The 22,896-nt window shown below is 54.2% G+C and overlaps 5 protein-coding genes across 5 annotated transcripts; 2 read left to right on the forward strand and 3 right to left on the reverse strand.

Annotated features, from left to right (window-relative positions):
* Positions 1-174: 174 nt before the first annotated feature.
* Positions 175-8,236, reverse strand: ALT5 (Highly reducing polyketide synthase alt5; the record flags this gene model as incomplete). Its single annotated transcript, XM_065756263.1, has 8 exons — positions 175-987; positions 1,045-6,709; positions 6,770-6,863; positions 6,920-7,367; positions 7,436-7,590; positions 7,652-7,765; positions 7,826-7,959; positions 8,016-8,236. 8 exons carry the CDS (start codon positions 8,234-8,236, stop codon positions 175-177), a joined length of 7,644 nt encoding a protein of 2,547 aa, XP_065615503.1.
* A 1,131-nt stretch (positions 8,237-9,367) lies between these two features.
* ALT4 (FAD-linked oxidoreductase alt4) lies at positions 9,368-11,031 on the reverse strand (the record flags this gene model as incomplete). Its single annotated transcript, XM_065756264.1, has 5 exons — positions 9,368-9,596; positions 9,664-10,061; positions 10,120-10,511; positions 10,573-10,840; positions 10,897-11,031. The coding sequence occupies 5 exons, from the start codon at positions 11,029-11,031 to the stop codon at positions 9,368-9,370; spliced, it is 1,422 nt and encodes a 473-aa protein (XP_065615504.1).
* Positions 11,032-12,322: 1,291 nt separating this feature from the next.
* ALT3 (Cytochrome P450 monooxygenase alt3) lies at positions 12,323-13,785 on the forward strand (the record flags this gene model as incomplete). The annotated part of the gene is made up of 3 exons (XM_053194144.2): positions 12,323-12,722; positions 12,783-13,548; positions 13,623-13,785. 3 exons carry the CDS (start codon positions 12,323-12,325, stop codon positions 13,783-13,785), a joined length of 1,329 nt encoding a protein of 442 aa, XP_053048341.2.
* An 846-nt stretch (positions 13,786-14,631) lies between these two features.
* ALT2_1 (alanine transaminase alt2) lies at positions 14,632-16,399 on the forward strand (the record flags this gene model as incomplete). Its single annotated transcript, XM_065756265.1, has 2 exons — positions 14,632-16,238; positions 16,339-16,399. The coding sequence occupies 2 exons, from the start codon at positions 14,632-14,634 to the stop codon at positions 16,397-16,399; spliced, it is 1,668 nt and encodes a 555-aa protein (XP_065615505.1).
* Positions 16,400-16,888: 489 nt separating this feature from the next.
* Positions 16,889-18,549, reverse strand: ALD5 (aldehyde dehydrogenase (NAD(P)(+)) ald5; the record flags this gene model as incomplete). Its single annotated transcript, XM_053194146.2, has 3 exons — positions 16,889-17,917; positions 17,982-18,381; positions 18,488-18,549. The coding sequence occupies 3 exons, from the start codon at positions 18,547-18,549 to the stop codon at positions 16,889-16,891; spliced, it is 1,491 nt and encodes a 496-aa protein (XP_053048343.1).
* Positions 18,550-22,896: the final 4,347 nt, after the last annotated feature.

Genomic DNA, 22,896 nt, shown 5'->3' on the forward strand with positions numbered 1-22,896 from the left:
TTCATACAATAAGCAGTGTTTCTGCTTGGTTTGTCTCCAAACAGAATTTACAGCCGATCATAGGGTATACATACGCTGAACGATAATGATCTACAGTGTCTTTACTCAAACAAAGCTAAATCAAATCCCTCCCAAACTCCCGTCTCGTACGATCCAAACAACTCAACAAGCACTTTATGACGCTTCTTGAATCAAAATTTTGCTCTTCCCAGCCAGATCCGCAGCCAGCTGCCTCATGGGAATATTGGCCATGATGTCAAATACACTGACCTCAACCGCCACCTCCTTTGCAATCCAATTCCTGACCTCAACAGCAACCAGACTGTCGACGCCATAAGCACTCAGTGGCTTGCCCGCATCAACATCGTCCTCGGGCATCATCATCAACTTGGCCAGGCGCTGCACCAGAGCAGAGGTAATCAGGTGCACAGCCTCGTCGTCCGCTCTGCCACAGCGAGCCAGCTCTTCGCGAAGAGAAACAGTGGCAGAACCGCCCGCTCCGGAGCCCGCGGCAGTCTTCCTGAGGCCAGCGAACCGCTGGTCCTGGATCCAGTACCACGCGTCGTCGTGCTCGTTGTAAGGGAGTCCGCACATAACCTGTGGTGGATGCGATTGAGAGCCCTCGAGCGCCGTGGCCATGAGGCCGTGGAGATCGCTCTTGTGCATCACCTTGAGGCCCATGGCCTTGACGTGGTCTACGTACTCGTCGTGCTCGGCCACGAAGCCTACGCTGAGAAGGTAGCCAATGTCGATGGTCATGGCGCGCAGGCCCAGGCTGCGGCGGTACGCCGCGAAGTAGTCCTGGAAGATATTTCCGCAGCCGTAGTTGCCCTGTCCGCGGTGGCCCATGACTCCGGCGAGGGAGCTGAGCATGACAAAGAAGTCGAGATCTCGCGGGAGGAGCTCGTGCAGGTTCCAGGTTCCGTGGACCTTGGGCCCGACAGTTGTTCGGACGTGGTCCGCGGTCATCTTGTCAAAGAGGGTATCCTGATGTAAGTTGTTAGCAACGACATTATTTTGCTGGAACTGGGAGCTTGAACTTACTCTGAGAACCATGGCACCGGTAACACATCCCTTCACAACAGGGACGCCCTTTGTCTTCAAGTCCTCCAGCACCCCTTGAAGGGCAGCCTTGTTGCCAACATCGCAATCATATGCGTACATGTTGGCCTCATACGTCTTCTGAAGCTCAGAGGCAAAAGCCCTATTCTCCTCACTGCTGGCGGCCGAGCGAGAGAGCAAGACAAGATGCTTTGCACCCTTCTCCGCAAGCCACCGTCCAATCTCCTTACAGATGCCACCGACACCGGCGACAACATACGTGGCGTCGGCCTGGATGTCCACACTCGGCATGCGGGGGACGGCAGGGACCATGTCGGATTCGTCTACTCGAACGACCACCTTGCCCATGTGCTTGCCAGCCTGCATGTGGCGGAAGGCCTTCTCAACCTCGGCCATGGAAAAGAGCTGAATCGGCGCGATGGGCTTGACGGAGCCATCGTGGATGAGCTTGGCTGTCTCTTGCCAGAGAGCGACTGCGCGAGGAGTGGGGTTATTCTCGAAATCGAGGAGATTGACGCCAATGTAACTCTTGTTGTCGAGGAAGGGCTTCATGTCGAGACCAGTATTGGCGAAGAGGTCGGCCTTGCCAATCTCCAAGAAACGACCGAATTTGGCGAGGCAGTGCCAGGACAAACGAAGAGCTTCACCAGCCAGGGAGTTGAGAATAACTTCCACACCCTGACCGTTGGTAGCCCGCATAATAGCCTTTGCGAAGCTGGTGTCACGACTGCTGAAGATGTGATCCTCGGGAATTCCATACTGCTCCATGATGAGCTGCTTCTTCTCGTCCGAGCCGACAGTAGCAAAGATTTCGGCGCCCTTGCGCTGCGCGATCATGATCGCGGCTTGACCGACACCTCCAGCAGCGGCATGGATCAGAACCTTCTCATCCTTGACTAGGCCTCCGGCGGTGACTAGGGAGTAATAAGCCGTGAGGAAGATGAGGGGCATCGACGCTGCCTCCTCAAAAGTCATTTTCTCAGGAACGGCGATAGCACCCTTCGCCGGGAAGCGGACATAGGTCGCAAAAGTGTCGCAAGAGGCGGTCATGACACGGTCACCAGGCTTGAAATCCGAGACCGCTGAGCCGACGCGAGTGACGATTCCAGATGCATCAACACCGAGCTTGTTCTCGGCGAGGTTGCCCAAAGCCACGAGTACATCCTTGAAGTTAAGACCCACTGCCTTGACCTCGACCTCGATCCAGTCCTCAGGCATGGGTTGGTAGTACGTCTCGTCTTCTTCCCACCTAAAAGTGTCGAGAAGACCAGGTGTCTTGATGGTGAGCTTGAGAGGCCGTCCGCATCCCTTGAAAGAGACAAGGTCCGGTTGTCCCTTGGCCTCATACTTGCGAAGAGAGCCGTCGACGTTGAGAGTTCTCTCTACTCTCGGAATGTAGACGGTGCTACCACGAGCTGCGAATTCGCCATCAAACCCGTCGCCTCGGCTGTGGCTCAGAGTCACCTTGAGGACATTTCTGGCAGCTTCTTCGAAGTTGATGTTGCTGGCGGTCTCCAGATCGAGGGTAGCCAGCCGAACGCCTGCGTCCTCGTTGCGAATGGCTCTTGAAAGACCAACCATCAACGATTTCATCGGCTCAGAGCATTCCATCGCAGCACCGCCAGTGATCCAGAGAGTTCCGGCGGAACCCAGGATGACTTGACGCAGCTTCTCCCAATTTTCGTCCGTGAGATTGGCAAGGATGGGGTGCTCCCACTCAGCGAGGCAGACACAGTACTTTCCGTCGACCTGGCTCTCTGAGACCTCATCCCACTGAGCTATAGACACATTTTGCCTAGCGGATACGAATTGCCCTTTGATGGACTGTGCAAGCTTCTCAGATAGCTCGGAGCCTGTGCTGACGACGACGAATTGAGAGGAGCCAGACACCTGCTTCTCTGGCTTCGTCGAGATGATCAACGAGACAGGCTCCTTGGAAGCCTCGCGATCGCCACGAATGTCGACGTCGACGCCCGAAAAGCCGGCCAGATTCAGTGCAGTGTTCCACTCCTCGACATCCAGAAGAGGCCCTCCCTTGCGGCCGTCATCCTCACCAAGCCACCATCCAGGGAGGGGACCCATGATGAAGCCACTGAAAATGCGCTTGATCGTAACCTCAGAAAGCACGAGGCGACCACCAGGCTTGAGGAGCGACTTGCAGTGGGCTAGGGTCTCTTGGATGCTCTTGGTGGCATGAAGAACGTTGGCGCAGACAATGAGATCGTAGCTCTCAGGAGTGAAGCCTTGGTCGGTGGGCTCGTTTTCGATGTTGAGGGTGGTGAACTCCATGATGGATGCGTCGGTCGAGAAGCGATCGGCTGCCTTGGCGAGGAAGCCCGGCGAGATGTCTGTAAAGCAGTACTTTGCCGCCTTGGAAGTTCCATCGGCATTGCGGAGGCGCTTCAGGACGTGATACGTGGTGCCACCAGTACCAGCACCAATCTCCAAGATGTTGATACCGGGTCTCTTGTCAGCGACCAGTCCAACGTACTCCGCAACGTTGGTGTTGAAGCTAGTTCCAAAGGCACCGCGGTAGAAGGAGTACAATAGATCGCCCTCGGTCATGACCTGCAACGGCTCGACTTCGCGGGAGAAGATCTTGCTCAGGTTCTCTCCGATGCGGTCAACCATCTGTACAGTGATATCGCCACTCTCGGACAGAACAATTCTTTTGCGCGCTGCGTCGAGCTCGGCTTCAACTTCTGTCTCGCTGGCAGCAAGAGGTGGGAACTGCTTGATAGTATCGTGCATCCATTCGACATAAGACTTCCAGAATCCATCTTGGGGCACGAAAGCTTTGCCTTCCTCACTTTCAAGCCAGGCGAGACAGCGGTAAATGTGGACGAGACAGACGTACTCAAGCTTGTCGAGGACAGAGTCGTCATCTCTGCTCTTGAGAGTACGTTTGTACACAAGCTCCTCGATCTGCGAGGGCTCCAGCAAGTCTGAGTCCTCGTGCCAAGACTGCCCGAAGCATGAGGCCCTCGTCTCGTGAGCTTGGGAAGCGTCCCCCTCTCCGACAGAAGCCAAAGACAGCCCGTCCATGACAATCATGGGTTCAGAGAGATCCTCGGAAATGGTGATGGAGGACTTCCAAGTGGTGTAGCTGGTCTTCTGAGCTGTGGAACATCCGTGAAGCTTAGTCCCAGGGACTGTTGAGAGTTTGGCAGAGACAAAGATTCTGTCAAATGAGAACGGCACAACTGCCTCGCTGAGAGACTGGTCATCGCCACTGATAGAGGGGAAGAGAAGATGCAACACAGAGTCTAGGGTCGCTGGGTGTACCACGAACGGGTATTCGAAACCCTTGGGCATGACGGCCTTGGTATCCGGGACGCTGATGATACCGTAGCTCGCACTGGGCCCAGCGAAAAGCTCGGTCATGTTGCGGAAAGTCGGACCATACTGCATGCCGATGGTCTCAACGGTATCGTAAAGAAAGCTTCGTGCAGGCTTCTGGCAGATCTCCTTGGCCTCCGCAAAGGTTTGTGCGTAGCGCTCGTTCTCGAGAGCCAGCTCGCGTTGCATGGCCGGAGAGAGAGATGACTTGTAGGTGACAGAGACCAGTCCTCGCGCATGCATCGTCCATTCCTTGATGTCTTCAGACCAAGAAGAGACAGCAAACTCATTGAGGGTAGCAGACGGACCAGCCTTAGTACCAGTGCGACGAGGGTGCAGTTGAATCATCACCTCGATGCCCTTGTCGGTGTCCGGCACTCTTAGGGCCGTGTCGATGGCAACATCGCGGAGTTCATAGCCATAAACCTCCTCCGTGGCGTTCTCTTCCGCGAGCTGACGGGCTGCTTCAATAGCCATAACAACAATACCCGCTCCTGGATAGAGAATATCGCCCTGGACCTTGTGCTCGCGGATCCAAGGGTTCTCGTTGCATCGAAGGAAGTTGCGCCAGGTGGGATCCGGAGTGCCTGGGATTCGATACCCAAGTAGATCCGTACGCGGCTTCTCTCTGAGTCTGTACTCGCGACTGAGGTAGGACTCGTCCCAAAAGGAAAGCTTGTGGTTCCATGCGTACGGGGGCAGGTCCACAAGCATGTTGGTGTCAGATGTGACTTCGTTGACACGGTTGATGTCAACATCACACCCCTTGGTCCACAGCTGTCCCATAGCTTCCAGGGCAGTCTGAGCCCCATCGAACTTACGTCGTAGTATCGTGGTGTAGGATAGGTCTGAAAATTTGTCCTCGGTAGAGAATGTGTCGAGCAGGTAGCTTCGCAGAGCTGAGTGGGGGCCCAACTCGACAAAAACACTGGCAAATGCAGATCTGTCGTGAGATCGGGCTTTGCCATGCGTGTGGTGCAAGAGAGAACGAACGGCGCCCACGAAGTTGACGGGAGAAACCAAGTTATCCACCCAGTAAGAAGGAGTCATTTGCTCGGAAGTGACAAGCTTTCCAGTCACAGAAGAGAACATGGGGATGTCAGAAGACCGGTGAGCAATGCCAGCCAGAGCAGCCTCGTATCTCTCCCGCGCGGCTTCCATGTGGAAAGAATGATAGGCCACATCCATTGGCAAGCGAGTGCATGGAATCTGCGCTTCCTCGAGAATCCCCTGCAACTCGCCAATAGCAACATCATCTCCAGAGATCGTGCAAGCCTTGGGACTATTGATGCAGCCGACGATGGCCTTTCCAAGCTTGAGGGATTGAAGGTGCTCGCTGACGCTCTCGGCGCTTGCAGCTACCGCCAACATGCCGGCGTTCTTGGAAACAGTCTGGGAGACCTGACCTCTCAGCCATGCAATCTTCACCGCGGCCTCGTGATCGATGAAGCCTGCACAATAGGCGGCTCCGATCTCTCCACTAGAGTGACCGATAACAGCGACTGGCTTAACACCCCATTCCTTGGCAAGGTCAACGAGCGCGACTTGCAAAGCAGTGCAAGCTGGCTGGCTGTAATCCGTCCGGCGTAGGTTGCACTCGGCTTCGGGGCGATCGAGTTCTTCGGTCAAGGTCCATGTGCAGCCAAGAGACTTGAGGATCGTCTCAGAGCGCAGCATGCTGTCTCTGAAAGCCTTGTACACGGAGAGACCCTTGCCCATCTTGAAGTACTGGGCTCCTTGACCAGTGAACACGAAGGCGACACCCGGCACAGACGAGTTGGACGATCGAACTACAGCGTGGACAGTCTCGAGGCTCTGGTAAAGGCTGTTGATGTCAGAAGCAATGGCGAAAGACTTCCAGGGCAAAGTTGTCCGTTTTGAAGAGAGAGTGAAGGCAAGGTCGGTCATTGAGAGCGGTTGGCCAGAGATCTTGGTGGCAAGGTAGCCAATCATCCTTCCGACGTTGCGCTTGACTCCCTCTTGATCGTTCGCAGAAAGCACGAACAGCTTCGAGCTGGGCTCTTCCGCAATGATGCTGCTAGTCGTCTCAGTTTCAGAGCTGATGTCGCTGGCATTGCTTGAAGGAGATTGAAGTAGCTTTGGCTTGAGAACTGTCGCATGGCGTCCTGAGAAACCATGGCGGAGAAGATAGGAGGCGGCATCTTCAAGAATGACATGGGCGTTGGCTCCTCCAAAGCCAAAGGAGTTGATGCTAGCACGTCGTGGGCCGCTATGAGGCCACACAGTGAGAGTTGTGGGAATCTTGACGTCATCTGGTAGCTCAATCTGAGGGTTGAGTTCTTCGAACCTGTAGAGAAATAAATCAGTCAGACCACTGATTGGAGACCTTCGTGAAGGGAGAACATACCACAAGTTCTGGGGAATCAGACCCCTTTCGACGGCCAAGGCAGCCTTAATGACGCCAGCGACGCCAGCAGCACCTTCCAAATGACCGATGTTTGCTGCACAATTTTATCAGTAAATGTTGAAAAGAAACATTCAACGGAGCAGAACATACTCTTTACCGAGCCGACGTAAAGCTCAGACTTGCGGCTGGGCTGGTCTCCTATCGTCTTGAGAATAGCGCGGGCTTCCAGGGGATCGCCAGCTTGCGTTCCTGTGCCGTGTGCCTCAACGTAGCCAGTCTCTGCGGGATCAACTCCAGCTTTACGGTACGCAGTGCGAATGAGTTCCTGCTGAGCTTCACTGTTCGGCAGCGAGATACCAGGGGTTCTGCCATCCTCATTCGCTGCTGAGGCCAGCACAACAGCACGGATGGTATCGCCGTCGCGAAGAGCGGCATCCAAGGGCTTAAGAATTGTGACAGCAAACCCTTCACCGCGAGAGAATCCGTTGGCATTCGCGTCCCACATCTTGGACTTTCCCTCGGGAGAGAGAATCTTCGCGGCACCGAGTAGAATTGACATATCTGGGCCGAACATGAGATTTGCGCCAGCGACAACGGACTAGGCTTTGTGTCAGCGATCTCCTCGCTCGTCGAAGGATCTATGCCGTGTGCTTATTTTCTGCTTACCATCTCTGCCTCTCCAGTGCGAATACTTTGGCAAGCCAGGTGGAAAGCCGTCAGACTAGATGAGCATGCGGTGTCTATCGTCATAGAGGGGCCTCTAAGGTTGTAGAACCACGAAAGTCGATTTGATGCAAGGGAGGAAGAAAGACCGGTAGCATCTTCCAGGACATATTAGAATGGTGATATTTTAATATGAATACCAGAGAAGTTGAAACTTACGATAGATGGAAGGCCCTTCATTGTCACGGGCTTGGAGGTTGGGGAAGTCTCCCGTAAAGGTGCCAATGTAGCATGATGTTTGAGTTCCCGAGACGTCTTCCAGTCTCAGACCAGCTAACACACAATTAGTAAACAAGCTATGCGTTCACATTCGCTAGACTGTCATCAACTTACCATTCTCAAAGCCCTCGTAAGTTGCTTCAAGGAGCATCCGGTGCGTCGGATCCATGGCCTTGGCCTCCTTGGGTGTGACAGAGAAGAATGGCGCGTCAAACACCTTGAAGTCTTGTTTCAAGAAGTGCGCATGCCTAAAAAGAACGATGAGATGGGACGTCTTAAGGATTGCTAAGGAAGCTGGGCTTACCTGGGCTGGATACTTCCCAGCCTTTCAGGGTCAGGATGGTAAAAGCCATCAACGTTGTAGCGATCTTTGGGAATCTCGGACCGTGCAGAGCGAGCGTCCAAGAGCATCTGCCAGAACTTCTCTGGATCAGAGGCATCGCCGGGGGCTCTCAAGCCAATACCGATGATGGCAATTGGCTGATCCGTGCTTTCAGCACGGGTGGGCTCGTCGATGAACGGCATGTTGTGTAATAGGGTACAATCAAAGGAGAATTACTAATGAGTATAGCGCTTGGGTATCTTGTTATAGTCGTGGAAGGGTTTGGGCAGGACGAGAGTGTCAGTGAAGAGCAAACGAAGAAAAACAGCAAGAGGTCAAGGTCTCATATGTCTGCCTCGAACGATTTCCATCGGAGTTTCACGCATGTCCTTTCACAATAGCAATGCCTCATGGTGAGGTCCATCCATGTCATTAGATAAGGGCAAAGATACCTGCCTCGACCAGAGTCCGAACGACCCCATCCAAATAATACAAGTTGCCCAATACCATCATATTCTACAGCCACGTTGCCGGCCTGCTGTCCTCCGATATTGGGCGCAGCGGGACTGCACAAGAGCGGTGATGGCCCGACAGCAAAGAAGAGATGATTCTGCACGCTCTAGCCGGGGCGTTTCCACATCCCGATCACCAAGGGTCCTGCCAAGTACGGGTAGAATCCGGGGGATTTGTGGGCTCAACATAAACCGTCTCCTTTCACCAAGGGAGCAGCTGTAATGGGTCCCTGATGAATGGGTCTCACCTCAGATATTATGTTGCGGAGCACTTGCGGTGCCGCTGACTCGGGTCTCAGGATACCCTAGCAGACCTGAAGCCCGGAACGATTGGCGAATAATCATATCCATGCTATTATAGTTGAGTGTTTACAATACATCTTGCAGCACGTGGGTTCTTTTGTTCGCCCTTGTAAAGAGGATTTTGTCTAGACGAGTTGCCGCCGGCATCGCCATAAGGGATTCATGGCGCGTATTGCCGGCCGATTTTCGTATGAAGTAGACGCGGGGAGTGATCCAGGCCTATCCCCGAGGCGTTTGGAGAATATGAATGATTTCGGCCGATTGCGAACTTGCCCCGGCTCCAATGGCGGAGCATGTAGATGACCTTCGAAGTACGGATATTTGCTCTTCGTTCCCAAGTAGCTTTTGCAATGTACATCAAAGTCTAGATTTTACCTATGCAAAGATTCAAAGCCTTAAAGCCTTTCTGATTGGATGGGTCCACCTAGGACTTTGAGAACCATAACAAATGGTCAAATGGCATTTGCAACATCTGGAGCCTCGGGTTCTACCAATGGTTGATACCAGCAAAATACATTCTTAGGATCGTAACGATGCTTCAGCGCGCGCAGCTTCTTTAGCCTCCACGGCTCGTACCCATACAAAGCTTCTGGGGGGATCTCTCATCGAAGATGTTGTGTTGCCATAGTTGACGTACTGCTGCAGTCGACCATAACCCGATGTTGCGATGAACTCCTTCTTCCACCGGTCAAGGTGCTCCTCGAACCTTTCTCTGAACTCAAGCTTCAGAGGCGTCGCCATGAGCATTCTGATCATGCAAGTCAGCACTTCTTCTCGCAATATAAAGCGATAACATCATGTTAGCATCAACTCACAAGAAATGGTTTGATCCCCAGCGCCAAGGGAACGCCGTTGCTTCGCTCGGTAGCTCTCGCACTTTTTGGTGGGGCAAGCATTCAAACATGGCTCCGAAGAAGCCCTTGCCCGCCCATTCTTCGTTCATGGACCTGACACTCTCAAAGAATGCCCGGGTGGTCTTGAGGTCAAACTCCTCCACGCAAGCAGCCCCCATCATTTTGTAAGGCGCTTTGGACCAGACCTCTGGCTTGCTGAGAACGTTGTTCATGCCCTTGTATGTTTTCCACGGGAGGTCAGCCCAGGTTGTTGTTACCTTTCCGCTGTCAATAACGGGCTTCAGGTCTTCGAACTGTTTGATCCAGGTGTCTGCCTCGGCTTCGGGGCCAGACCAAACAAGATTGACGAGTATGTGATGCTGTAAAGACATGTTAGCCTTGAGTGCCCGTGTGTTAGATGGCTTGGTGACTCTTCACCTTCCTTCCACCTTCACTCTGGCGAACCCACAGCACGAAGATGGCCAGATTGGCTGGCATGACTTCATGGACGTTGTTGAGAGTCTCAAAAACTGAGTCACACTGCTCAACAGTATACTCCAGGTCCCAAGTGTAGTGGATGCCCTTGTTTGCCTGTGGATATACGCGGAACGTAGCCTCTACCGCGATGCCAAAGTTGTGCCCGGCTCCACGAATAGCCCAGAATAGTTCGGGATTCGAGTCTTTGGATACCAGAACGACACTACCGTCGGCGAGTACCATCTTACAAGACACCATATTATCGTGCAAGAAGCCATATTTGCCTTGTAGACGGCCGAGACCGGCTCCGAATGCCACACCTATGACACCCGTAGTCGGGCAGGATCCAACGTCTGCCACTATATCAGCATGCCATCTTGGAGATCCGATACTCAGCATCGACTAAGTACTTACTAACTTCCATCCCAACCGACTCAAGATACTTGACAAAGTTGTCCGTTATGACGCCTCCGCCGACGGTTACTTGTCTCTCATCGGCGTCAAATTCCAACTTGTTCAGCGGACGCATGTCAATGAGGACTCCGTCTCTTAGATGCCGCATCGTTGTAGTGACAGCATGGTGCCCTGACCGGGGCGCAAACGGAATGCCCCTTTCTCGGGCGTATTTCATGACCTGAATCACATCCTCTTCGCACGTCGGCTCAACAGCCGCAAGATACGTCTGTGGCAACCCGCAGTCAGCGTGAGCATTGTGGTAAAAGCTTGCTAAGGCCTTACCGGACGCTCATAGTCTGTAAATCGCAGATTTGATTTCCCAAACTCTTCGGATTCGGTGAGGTGAATGCAAGCTCCGGCCGAGAGTCTAGGCTCCAGTTCTTTCCGGATGGTCTCGGGGCTCGTTCTTCTCGTCATTGTGCCGGTGTTTTGATTCCTGACGTGAAGTCGTCGCCAGGCTGCCAAGAGATTAGAGACTTTGCCAAACTTGATAGCAACTGTCCGTCAGAGTATCTGAACTTGACTAGGAAGCCGGTTTCGGACACATCACACATTGAGTAAAGCATCATCCTTTCTCTAGTGGGAAGGTATGGAACCGTCGGGTCAACTCCGCCATGTCCCCAGCATCCCCACTCGCCAATTCAAAGGTCCAAGGAAACAGTGATGCCGAATTTCAAACTACGGGCGCAATTGAGGTGCACTTTTCCTGCCACCCGGGAGCAAGAGATTCGTGGTGAAGAATTTCTCATTGGCAGACCGTTCCCACGTGCTGTGAATGAAACCCGTTGGACTCCTCAAGTCTACATGAACCCACCCCCTCGAACTTCGAGGTCCTAGACTCAACGGCCAAGACCGGGGTAATGAGCTTGTTTTCTAAACAAGCATTGACTCGTGCTCCTTCCTGGAGCCGGCTCCAGGATGTCTCGGAAAACAAAGTTCTAGTCTGCAGCTAAGTAAGCCAGGGGATTTCTCGAAAGATTCCGTTCCTGGACGCCAGATTCGGCATTCATTGAGCAGCCCGGCCCGGAGTGCAGGGGTTTGGAGATGGCAGTCCGGGACTCCCTGGTGTCGTGGCCCGCTCAGCATGATTCGAGTTTTCAGAAACCGCAGCGACCTTCTTATCGCGTTCCTCTCCAGTATGGGTCCCACGATGATTATTTGCGGGTCTGTAAGAACGTGCCTCGATATTTGGCTTTCATTGGCAGGCTTGGCTCGGCGATGCATTTCATCTCAGGAGACCCAGACCCATCCCATGGGCGGAGCTTCGTCATGTTCACATTGCTGCGGAACGTGCTCCGAGCAGCTCTCCACCATAGCTGTGACTGAAGAGGCCAAGCTTGAGGGTCAAGATTCGAGATGCTTTCTGATGTCAACGGCGATGCAGACAAGCTGGCTCGAACAAGTGCTGACACTGTGGTCAAGTTGAGGAAATCGTAATCATCACGATGATCACAGTCCACCTGCCTGAGCAGGTTCAAGCTCACCTGAGCAGGTTGCCAGCTCTCTCGGCATTCAATACTGCTATAACCTCTCTCTGTTTAGTAAGTCCATTGCCCAACAAATCTCTCAGAACGAAATCTCACCATCTTTTTAGATCGCGACATACATCTTCTGCAGAAGCTTCTACTACCTCTACCTCAGCCCGCTACGTCACTACCCAGGCCCCAAGCTCTGGGCCATCTCCCGCCTGCCATGGAACTACGTCAACATGAAGGGTCGCATTACCTGGCGCATTCGCGAGCTCCACGACCAGTACGGCCCCGTCGTCCGCATCGCGCCCGACGAGCTCTCTTACACGAGCTCCACGGCCTGGAAGAAGATTTACGGACAGCGCACGCCCAGCGAGTTTCCCAAAGCTCTCGACGGCCGCGGCATCGCACCGCCGACCATGGGGGGCCGGAAGACGCTGATGACGGAAGACCAGGCGGGACACGCGAAGCTTAGGCGTGCTATTAATCCGGCCTTTTCTGAGCGCGCGTTGCGTGAGCAGGAGTATTATTTTCAGAATTATACGGATACTCTCGTGAGTCAACTCAAGAGGGCTTGCAAAGAGGGTGCGGTAGACATTTCAACCTGGTTTAATCTTCTTGCTTTCGACATTCTCAATGGTGAGTGGCCTAGTTTCGTAGAGGTCAGCCTGTCTCTCATCTAACAGCCTGTCCACCCAGACCTCGCCTTTGGCACTTCCGAGAACTGCCTCAACAACGCCGACCAGCCCTGGCTCCGCCTCATCAACACGCGTGCAAAAGCCTACGTCTGGATCCAGCTGACAGTACAATACGGCGTTTTCGACCTCCTCACCTGGATCGCGCCGCGCCGCGTGACCGAGTCCCGCCGCAAGCACATCGCCATGACGGAGGCCAAAGTCCGACAGCGCATCGAGGCCAAGAACCCGGGCAAGGACTTCATGTCCTACATCCTCGATGATCCGGAGGAGGGGAATAAGCTCACCAATATCGAATTGACGATGCTGGCGGGCACCTTCATCGTCGCCGGTAGCGGTACCACCGCCGGCGGAATGTCTGGCCTCACGTACCTGCTGTTACACAATCCGGAGAAGCTCGAAAAGGTACAGGCGGAGATTCGCGGCAAGTTTAACACGCAAAAGGATATCACGATGATTGCTGCGCAGAACTGCAGGTACCTTCGCGCGTGTATCGACGAGGGCATGCGGTTGTACCCTCCCACGCCCGGCTCCTTGCCCCGATGGGTCCCGGGGGAGGGCGAGGTCATTGATGGCAAATGGGTTCCTGGCGGCTACGCCGTCGCGGTGAACCAGTTTGCGGCGGGACACTCTGAGCACAATTTCAGCCGGCCTCAAGAGTTTATCCCTGAGAGATGGCTTGGGCTGGGCCCCGAGTCCGAGTTCGCCGGCGATGATCGGGCGGCAGTCCAGCCGTTCTCATATGGACAACATATTTGTATTGGAAGAGCGTGAGTTTCCCCCTCCCAAAAGGAGATATGTCACGAAAATCAAGAGTTGAATACTGACAATCTCTCACTCGCAGAATGGCGTACGCCGAGATGAGCCTGACCATGGCAAAGACGATTTGGAATTTCGATTTTGAACTTGAGAATCCTGCTGAAGATTGGTGGAGCAAGCAAGGAACGTACATCATGTGGGAGAAGGTTCCTTTGATGATTAAGTTACGCCCAAGAATATTTGCTTGAAGGTTTTCTTGAGCATATGTAAAGCCGCTTGAGAGTCGCCTAGACTTACAGAATCATGAGAAGGCTGTTGTAGACTGTAGCGTCCGATTATACAGACATTTTACTCAAAGACGATTACCTTTCCATCATCGAACATTCATCATTGATGTGACTCTTTCAGCATCCATCTCCATGCACTTCGTTCTGAGCCTACTGCAACAATCTTCACTCTAACGTTAGCCAGAACCAGCGCCCATCATGTTACCACAACGACAAAGTCCTCTTTCAAACACATCACAAATGATTGACCGAAATCATCTCCGTAAAAGTGAGTCAACAACTCGGTTGTATCGACCCCCCCAAGCTGTCAATTACCAGCAGAACGGTTGACGTCCGAGTCAGCGGGCCGCATCCAGGGGGTACCCATGTGACATCCCCCCGTTTGTGCCCGTCTGCAAAGTCCCCTGTCATCGGATCAGGGACGTCTCCCACCTCGCGATGAACCCTTTTATTAGATTCCCATGTCGTTTCCACCGGCACAAGCTTTCGGACCAATGCCTAGCATTCTCTAGAGCACGTTGACTGAGGGTCGATCAAAATCAGTGACGTTGAGTGACATTGACTGATGGACCAATAAGTGCGTAGACGCGGAACGTGGAGGGGGTTCGCGGTACACCTTTCTTTAGGAAGGCTAGCAACCATCGTGAAGCTGAAGCCTGGGGATGGTGATGATGATGATGGCGATTTGACTCCTCGTGCCTTCAAGAGACCAATTATGCGTCTCCCAACTAAAGTCGTATCTAACAAACACCAAAGACAAGGGAAACCCGACGCAACATGGCATCGCAAGCCTTTCCCCTCACCACCATGTTCCAGTTCCCAAGTCTCATACAACATCATGCTCTTCACAACATCCCGCTCTATACCCTCACCTCCATCCTCCTCCTCCTCATCCTCCAGCTCCTCCTCACCCTCCACCGTAACATCTCCCACGCCAGACGCGCCTGCACCCTCTCCTGCCGCCTAGCGCTCCTCGAACCCTCAAAATGGCCGCTCGGCCTCGACATCGTCCTCGCCTCCCTCCGCGCCGACCGCGAACAGCGCACGCCGGACCACGTCGCCGCGCGCTTCGCGGCCCTCCGTCTCAATGGTCAGGGCAACAACACCAATACCAACAGCGGCGTCTACACCTTCCGCATGTCCCTCCTCGGCACAACAAACCTCGTCACAGCCGACCCGCGCAACATCCAAGCCCTCCTTGCCACGCAATTTCACGACTTCGGCATGGGCCTCGCCCGCAGTACGAACCTCAAGACCGTCCTGGGCCGAAGCATCTTCGCGGCTGACGGATCGGCGTGGCGCTCTGCGCGGGAGATGATGAGGCCCCTCTTCAGCCGCGATAACGTCTCCAGGCTGGATCTGCTCGAGGCGCATGTCCAGACGCTGTTTCTCTGTATCGAAAAGGAGAGAACAACCACCACCTCAACCACCACCTCCGCCACCAACAACATGAACGCCGCGGATGGAACATGGTCCGACCCCGTGAGCCTCGCCTCCCTATTCCCATGCCTCACCCTCGACTCCGCAACAGAGCTCTTCTTAGGCCAAAGCACATCCACCCTCTCCGCCCGCCTTCACAACGACCACTCCCACCCAGGCGCAGCCTTCAACCACGCCTTTGAAAAGCTCCTCGCCGTGCTCGGCAAGCGCATGCGTCTCCGAAGTTTCTACTGGGTCTACGGGAACAAAGACCTGCGCTGTTGCGTAGCGACGCTCCACGAATTCGTCGACGCCGCCATCGCCGCCTCAGACGCGGCGAAAGCTCAGGGATCCTCCCTCGCGCGCTACGATTTCCTAGATGTACTCCGCGAACGCTGCGCCGGCGGGGGTGGGGATGAAGAAGTCCGCGAGCAGGTGCTGGGTTTACTCGCCGCCGGCCGGGATACCACCGCCTCGCTGATGAGCTGGGTGTGGTACTGCCTCGTCCGCAACCCGCGCGTGTTCACCAAGCTCCGCGCAGAAATCACCTCAACCTTTGGACCCTACTCTTCTTCAACGGATCCTTCGGAGGCAATGACCTTCGCGTCCCTGAAGCAGTGCGCCTACCTACAAGCCATACTCTCCGAGACCCTCCGCCTACACTCCGTAGTCCCCTTCAACTCGCGCCGCGCCCTCCGTGACACCACCCTCCCTACCGGCGGCGGTCCCGCCGGCACCGACCCGATATTCGTGCCCGCGGGGATGGAAATCAATTTCAGCACGCACGTGCTCCATCGGCGGCGAGATCTCTGGGGCGAGGACGCAGATGAGTTTGTTCCCGAGAGATGGGAGAAGAAGAGGGGTTCCGCGGGCGCAGCGTGGCATTTCGTGCCGTTCAACGGCGGGCCGAGGATTTGTATCGGGCAGCAGCTTGCGCTGACGGAGGCCGGGTACGTGATTGCGAGGATGGTGCAGAGGTATGAGGCTGTGGAGGGGTTAGATGTCGATGAGACGAGGGATTGGCATAATTTTACAGTGGTTTGTGGGCCTGGGAGCCCGGTTGATCGGAATGAGGCTGTTTTGTGTCGGCTGAAGGTTGCAGGGGTCTTGTGAACATGTCACGCTGGAGACTCAGATCGAATCACTGGTGGCGTAGGACTTTAAGTGAGGATATAGCGACACCATTCGTGGGTTCTTCCAGAGATGCGCAATCAGAATAAGTGCTGTTTGTCAGGGATAGCAAGGTACTACCTGGCACACGATGAGCAACGCCGTATACACTTACAAGAACTTGGAAATTGGGCCCAAAGCACCAGAGTGTGATAGGGCGTGAATGCTCGCGGGCCGTTTGGGTACTGGAGGATAAATGATACGTCTGGGATGCCAGCCGGCAGTGCATCGGAGAAGTGGATCATATTGCCGTATTCAGGCCGTTTCCGTTCCGGCCGTCAAAATTGGACCAGGCCGGACCATTCATCGCATTCACATCGTTCATATGGGACAGAGAAATTTGATTGTTTTTGTGTTATTGGTATCATTCAACGTGATATTTGAAACGAGAAAAAAAGTTACATCAAGGTCATGTACACATTTGCGCCAGAATAAGCCCCAGTTTTCATTACCTTTCCAACCAAGCCTTCCACGCTTAGAACAACGCTCCGCCCAGACGGATCGCGACGGACTTGTTCTGGGTGTAGTTTGCAAGAGCAGCCTCGCCGAGCTCTCTGCCGATACCGGACTCCTTGAAGCCACCGAAGGGCACCTGGTAGGAGAGCATGTTGTAGCAGTTGACCCAGACGGTGCCGGCCTTGATGGCGTTACTGACGCGGATGGCGGTGTTGAGGTCGGTGGTGTGGACGGCGGCGGCGAGGCCGTAGGTGGTGTCGTTTCCGAGCTTGATGACCTCCTCCTCGTCCTTGAACTTGGCAATGGCGCAGACGGGGCCGAAAATCTCCTCCTGCATGATCTTCATGTCCGGGCGGACGTTGCTGAAGATGGTGGGCTGGATGAAGTAGCCCTTGTCGCCGTGGCGCTCGCCACCCGTCTCGACGGTGGCGCCCTCGTCCTTTCCGGCCTTGATGTAGCCCATGATGCGGTCGAACTGCAGCTGGGAGACCTGGGGGCCCTGGAAGGTCTCCGGGTGGAAAGGGTCGCCGACCTTGTTCTGCTCGGCCCGGGCCTTGAAGGCGGCGAGGAACTTGTCGTAGACGCCCTCCTGGACGAAGATGCGGGTGCCGGCGCAGCAGCACTGGCCGTGGTTGTAGTAGATGCCAAAGTTGACCCAGGAGATGGCCTGCTCAATGTCGGCGTCGTTGAAGACGATGTTGGGGGACTTTCCGCCGAGCTCGAGGGTGACCTTCTTGAGGTTGGAGCTGGCGGCGGCCTTCATGATCTGGCGGCCGACGAGGGTGGAGCCGGTGAAGGCGATCTTGTCGACGTCCATGTGGGAGGAGAGGGCGGCGCCGGCGATCTTGCCGAAGCCGTTGATGAGGTTGAAGACACCGGGGGGGAAGCCGGCCTCCTTGATGAACTGGGCGAAGACGAGGGCGGACAGAGGGGTCTGCTCGGCGGTCTTCATGACGATGGTGTTACCAGTCGCCAGGGCGGGGGCGATCTTCCAGGAAAGCATGAGGAGGGGGAAGTTCCAGGGGATGACCTGGGCGCAGACACCGATCTGAAGAGGGGCAATTTGTTAGCTCACGATTCCATGTTGTGCTCAAGAAATGACTGTGACTTACAGGCTCGGAGCGGGTGTAGTGGAACATGTCGTGGGCAACATCAATGGTCTTGCCCTCGATCTTGTCGGCCCAACCTCCGTAGTATCTCAAGCAGCCAACGACGGCACCGACGTCGCCCTTGGCCATGGAGATGGACTTTCCGTTGTCGAGAGACTCGACGGCGGCCAGGAGGTCGGTGTTCTTCTCGGCAATATCGGCGAGCTTGTTCAGGAGGTAACCACGCTGGCTGGGAGGAACCTTTCTCCACTCGCCCTCAAAGGCCTTGCGGGCGGCGGCGACGGCGATGTCGACATCCTTCTCGGTGGCCTCGTGAACGGAGGTGATGACCTCCTCGGTGGAGGGGTTGATGACCTCGAAAGTCTGCTTGTCAACACCTTCAACCCACTCGTTGTTGATGAAACTAGAGAGGAGCACAATATGTTAGCTTTTTGTGTTGCTATCGAAGTCGTCATGGCTCGCAGGATAAGCGGCGGCTGGATAAGAATTGAGGGGTAGAGAATACGCACAGTCCAGTAGGTTGGGTGTAGGCGCCCGTCACCGGGGTCTTGAGCTCAACGGACAAACCCATTGTATGTGATTTTTGTGGAAAACAAGTACGAAACGTGGAGGGGTATTTGGTATCACGGAAGAAAGAAGAAAAAGTTTGGATTGGGATGGTATTGTGAGTTGAGAGTAGTGAGAAGTGAGAGAGGAAGGGAAGAAACTGGAGAGAAGGAGCTGGGGATCGCAGACTGTATATAAAGCGGGGTCCGGGGGGCACAGAGCAGAGCAAAGCAGAGCTGGGGGAGAGAAGTCCGAAAGTGATACGGTATACCGCGCGGCGCAAAGGCAGTGGAAGGGACGAAATGTCAGAGACCTAGAGACTGGAGTGTGAAGGGTCAAGGAGGCGAAGGCGATACCTTGCTCGACGGCGGTGGGGCCCGGAGGGCAGGAGGGTGTACGGATGGAGGGGAAGACTCCAGACTCAGAGGAGGGTACTGCGTAAGGATGAGGGGAAGGGGAGTCTGGAGTGTCTGCAAGATAGTAACCTAACACTAAAACCGAGGCCTGGTCTATCCGTACTTGGTACCGGAACCGCAGAATGGATGGGCATTGGATGAAAGGGAACGTGAGGGAATCCCCCATGGCCCGGAGCAACGTCAAACACGGTCATTCGGTGGACTGGACTGGACTCGATATCTCCACATTGAGGAGCCAGACACGCATCTGCATGTTGTCAATGGACGGGGGTTGGGGGGGGTAGTGTACCTACACCAGATATTGACAAGCTAGGGTGGACTTTCATAATCCAACTCTTAGTAGCTAGTAGTGTTGGAGGGGAGAAGGGGAGAAATGGAGGGGCAGCAAGTTGCAAGGGATGGATGCAAGATGGGGCCCCAAGCTAAGGTAAACGGGGAATGGTGGGTGCCGCTTCGGGCCAACGCCTGGCTTTCGTTTCCTTTCCTATCCTTTGCTTTCCTCTCGGCCACCTCAAGGCGAGTTTCTTTCGTCCCCTTTACGCCGGGCGAGCAATACGCTATCCACCGGTGCGTTGCTGTGCTGTGCTGGCTGACAGCAGGTCTTCACTAGGAGTCAAGAGAGTAGTGTACTGGTAGATCAAGACTGCCACTAGGTGATGCCTGTTTGACTCGGCCCAAATTTACCAGAATGTCACCCAAGGGGGGGTGTGTCACTGTGGGTTCCGTTCGGTGGGAATTGAGTTCCGCGTTCCCATTCCCCGGGGCCCCAGGTTAGGAAGAAGAATCGCGAAACTGTCGTGGTGATATTGGACTAGATGACTTTGAGGTGAGTGGTGCTTTACAATGTGTCAGTTGCTGGCTTTTGTTTTCTCTCTTCTTCTCTCTGTACTGTAAATGTCTGCCATGCTTGTTTGCTCTTGTTCTTGTTCTTGAGATGATTATCCATGAAAGGTTGCCACGCCCCAGAGCTACAAACGACCCCTCTCTCCGCTTCCCCTCTCTTGCAGTTTGTCGACCCCGCATTTTCTCCATCACAAGTTGCGTCTTCCATTGGGCAACGAACCAATCAGAACATTTCAAATTGCTGGTCTTGTCTGGATGCAGCAGCCACACCCGCTTCAAAGCGCTTCATCACACACACCAAACACCATCTCTCTCTCTCTCTCTCTCTCTCCTTCTTCCACAGCTGTTGATCCTGGTACTGAGATTTAGGTGCTATATCTGCTTAGGATACTATGACAAATGGCATCGCCTAGGGAACAGACGGGCTCTGCGCTGCTGCTACTCCTCGCCGATCCCTGCCAACTACCGTGCTACCTTGTAACTGTGCTACTGTAGCTGAACAGCTATCAAACACATCGGAATTCCAGCTCGGGACCAATGTGTTGTTGTAGCCATAGTACGCTTAGAAATGCCGAATCAAAAAGTCTAACTGCTATAACCCCGGATTCTTTCGGCATTAAGCTACCCTCGACAAGATGATCAGACGGTTAGCTATTGGGCTATTGGATGCCGTTACATTTGTTTGCTCCCAGTTGTGAGCTCTGGATGGATGGGCGGAAGTTCGCCGCCGCGTGTTTTCAGATGCTTCCGAGCGGCCTGCAGTCAGCAACTTCAACTACACCCCCCAACATACTGTGATGCCCAAACCATTCCGTGACAATCGAGTCAGAATGACGGTCCCGTTCCAACCCGGCATACGCAGTATGAGAATAAGCAGTATGGGACGAAACACAGTTCCTCACACTTCGACTTCGTCGATGGGTGCCCCAGAACTTTCGCCTGGCATTAACTGGCACCCTTCCCCTCCACCCCACCTTTTCATTCCTACCTTGACGACACACGCACGCGTTCTTTACAGTGTACTCCGTACCTTACGTTTACTCGGTGGCTGGCCGTGAAATGTTGGGGCCCCGGGCCCCCGACCTGCCACCTTGAAGGTTACCGGTAAGATTGAGATTACCTTTTTCTTTGGAGTTCTCCATACCGGGCTCTTTGTACATAGAGACTGGGGCGGACACGGCATACCTAACCCCCCGACCCACCACCCATGTACATCTCCAAGTTTTTTTTCACGGTGTCTTGGCTTCGATCATCCGCGGCATCTTAACTCCTACACCTCTAAGGGGGGCAGGGTAGCTCCGTTATGCGGCGTTAAGCAATGTTGTGGACGAGATAACGGGGCTCGAAATACCAAATCTTGCTCGGGAGAAGACTACGGTACTTAATTACCACGAGCTTTTGAGGTTTGAAAGACTGAAACTCCTCTCTCTCGGGGTGTCTTTACTGCCTATTCCCCGGGCCTCATTTCTCGGTGCAAAAGCCAGCGAACGACCCTTTTGCTTAGAGATCCCCCGCACCGAAGAAACCCAAAAGGTGGATCTGGAATTGTCAGAGTACCTTAGTTAGCTAAGCCCGCAAAGGGGTCCCAGGACAAGTGAGATGGGGAATTCACGGCGTTTGCAGAGTGATATATCGACATCCCCCGATACTGAAGACACGCCCCCCTTTCCCATTCGTTGCCCCTCCATCGAATTCCTGCCGCGCCCCCGACCCGAATCCCCCTGCCGCGCTTCCTTTCTGCTTCCTTGTCCCCGACATCATTCGACAGCAACGAACCCTCTTGGCCGAAGCGCTCTGCTTCAGTGCCACAGTGCTTGCTGTTGGGGATTTTGTGGGGTGAGCTCTTCTCAGTCACTTCGGCCTGATGGCAGTTTCACAACACGGCTACACGGAGCTCGTTCATTGTCTTTGCCTCTGTCTCTTATTCTTGTATACCCCGGCCTATCTGTATAGAGTTTATCCAGCTGAACGCGGGACCGCAAAGAGATCAGGTAACAACCATCTATCAAAGTTTTTGCCAATCGTATGTATCGTGTCAATAGCCATGGATCAACATACCTACCTACTCAATGCCAACCCTTCTGACACTTGAGACGAAATAGGTCCCAAAATATGTCTTCAGCCCTGCACGTAACTGTATTCGTACCGAACTGCATGAAACTACCTGACCTAGTTCCCTTATGTAACCACTCGCCCCCAAACTGATCGGAATCACTCTTTCCACCCTCAATTCCGACAAACATCAAAAATCGTTCCAAAATCGTTCCGAAGAGCAGTTGCCATTTCTGTGTGGACTCAGAAGGAATTCCTTCGCGCGGAACCCGAATCGGGCCCTGCGTCCGAAAGAGTAAAACCCAGCTTGCCAACGCCAAGAGCCGAGACATTTGGATCCCATGCCATCCCATGTCCCGTGAGGCTGCGAACCCGCCCGCCGCCTCCGCCGCCGCCTTGCTTCACCTGTGCGGATCCGCACTTGCATTTCCCACAAGCGTCGGCTGTGTTTTCTCATCGACTTCTATTTTCTGGGGCCTGCCGCTATGAACTCCCCTCCCTCCCTCCCCGGGTCAATGGTCCAAGTTGCTAGGCGCCACTTACTGTCTTCAACTTCTTGGTCCAATAGACGCGGGGCGATCTGGCTCATTGTTTCTCTTGATGATGATTTGGGATTAATTTGGATGGTCCTAAGCTAAACCGCCCACCACATCCCCCGGTCCGCTTGAACGCCGGGCGGTGTTTGGCCATTTAGTTGATCCCCGGATCCCCGCACTTTTGCGGCTCCTTTGGACAGATACCTTACCCCGTGACCACCGTCTTTTTCCCTCTGTCCGTACGGGGCGGACGAGCTTATTGTGTCAGCTGTTATTGGGTTCAACGAGATGTTAGTTTGATACCATAAACCACTGCTCGTCTGGAGCAGCTTGTTCTCATCACTTTTATGAATGAAATGTTACATCAGTTGATGTACCAGGCCCCTTCACTCGCGGCTATAAGCCACTTATGCAAGTCGGCCGGCTCCATCTGCGGGCATCTGCGGCAACCCTCTAAAAGAACCGCTCACCCGGTGCCTGCCACCAGAAGTGAAGGCCTTGTAGTTGATTGTAATGTCAGCTGGA

This window comes from Colletotrichum fioriniae, assembly GCF_027942845.1.
Source record: "Colletotrichum fioriniae strain IMI 355084 chromosome Unknown scaffold_1, whole genome shotgun sequence".
NCBI classification, from domain to species: domain Eukaryota; kingdom Fungi; phylum Ascomycota; class Sordariomycetes; order Glomerellales; family Glomerellaceae; genus Colletotrichum; species Colletotrichum fioriniae.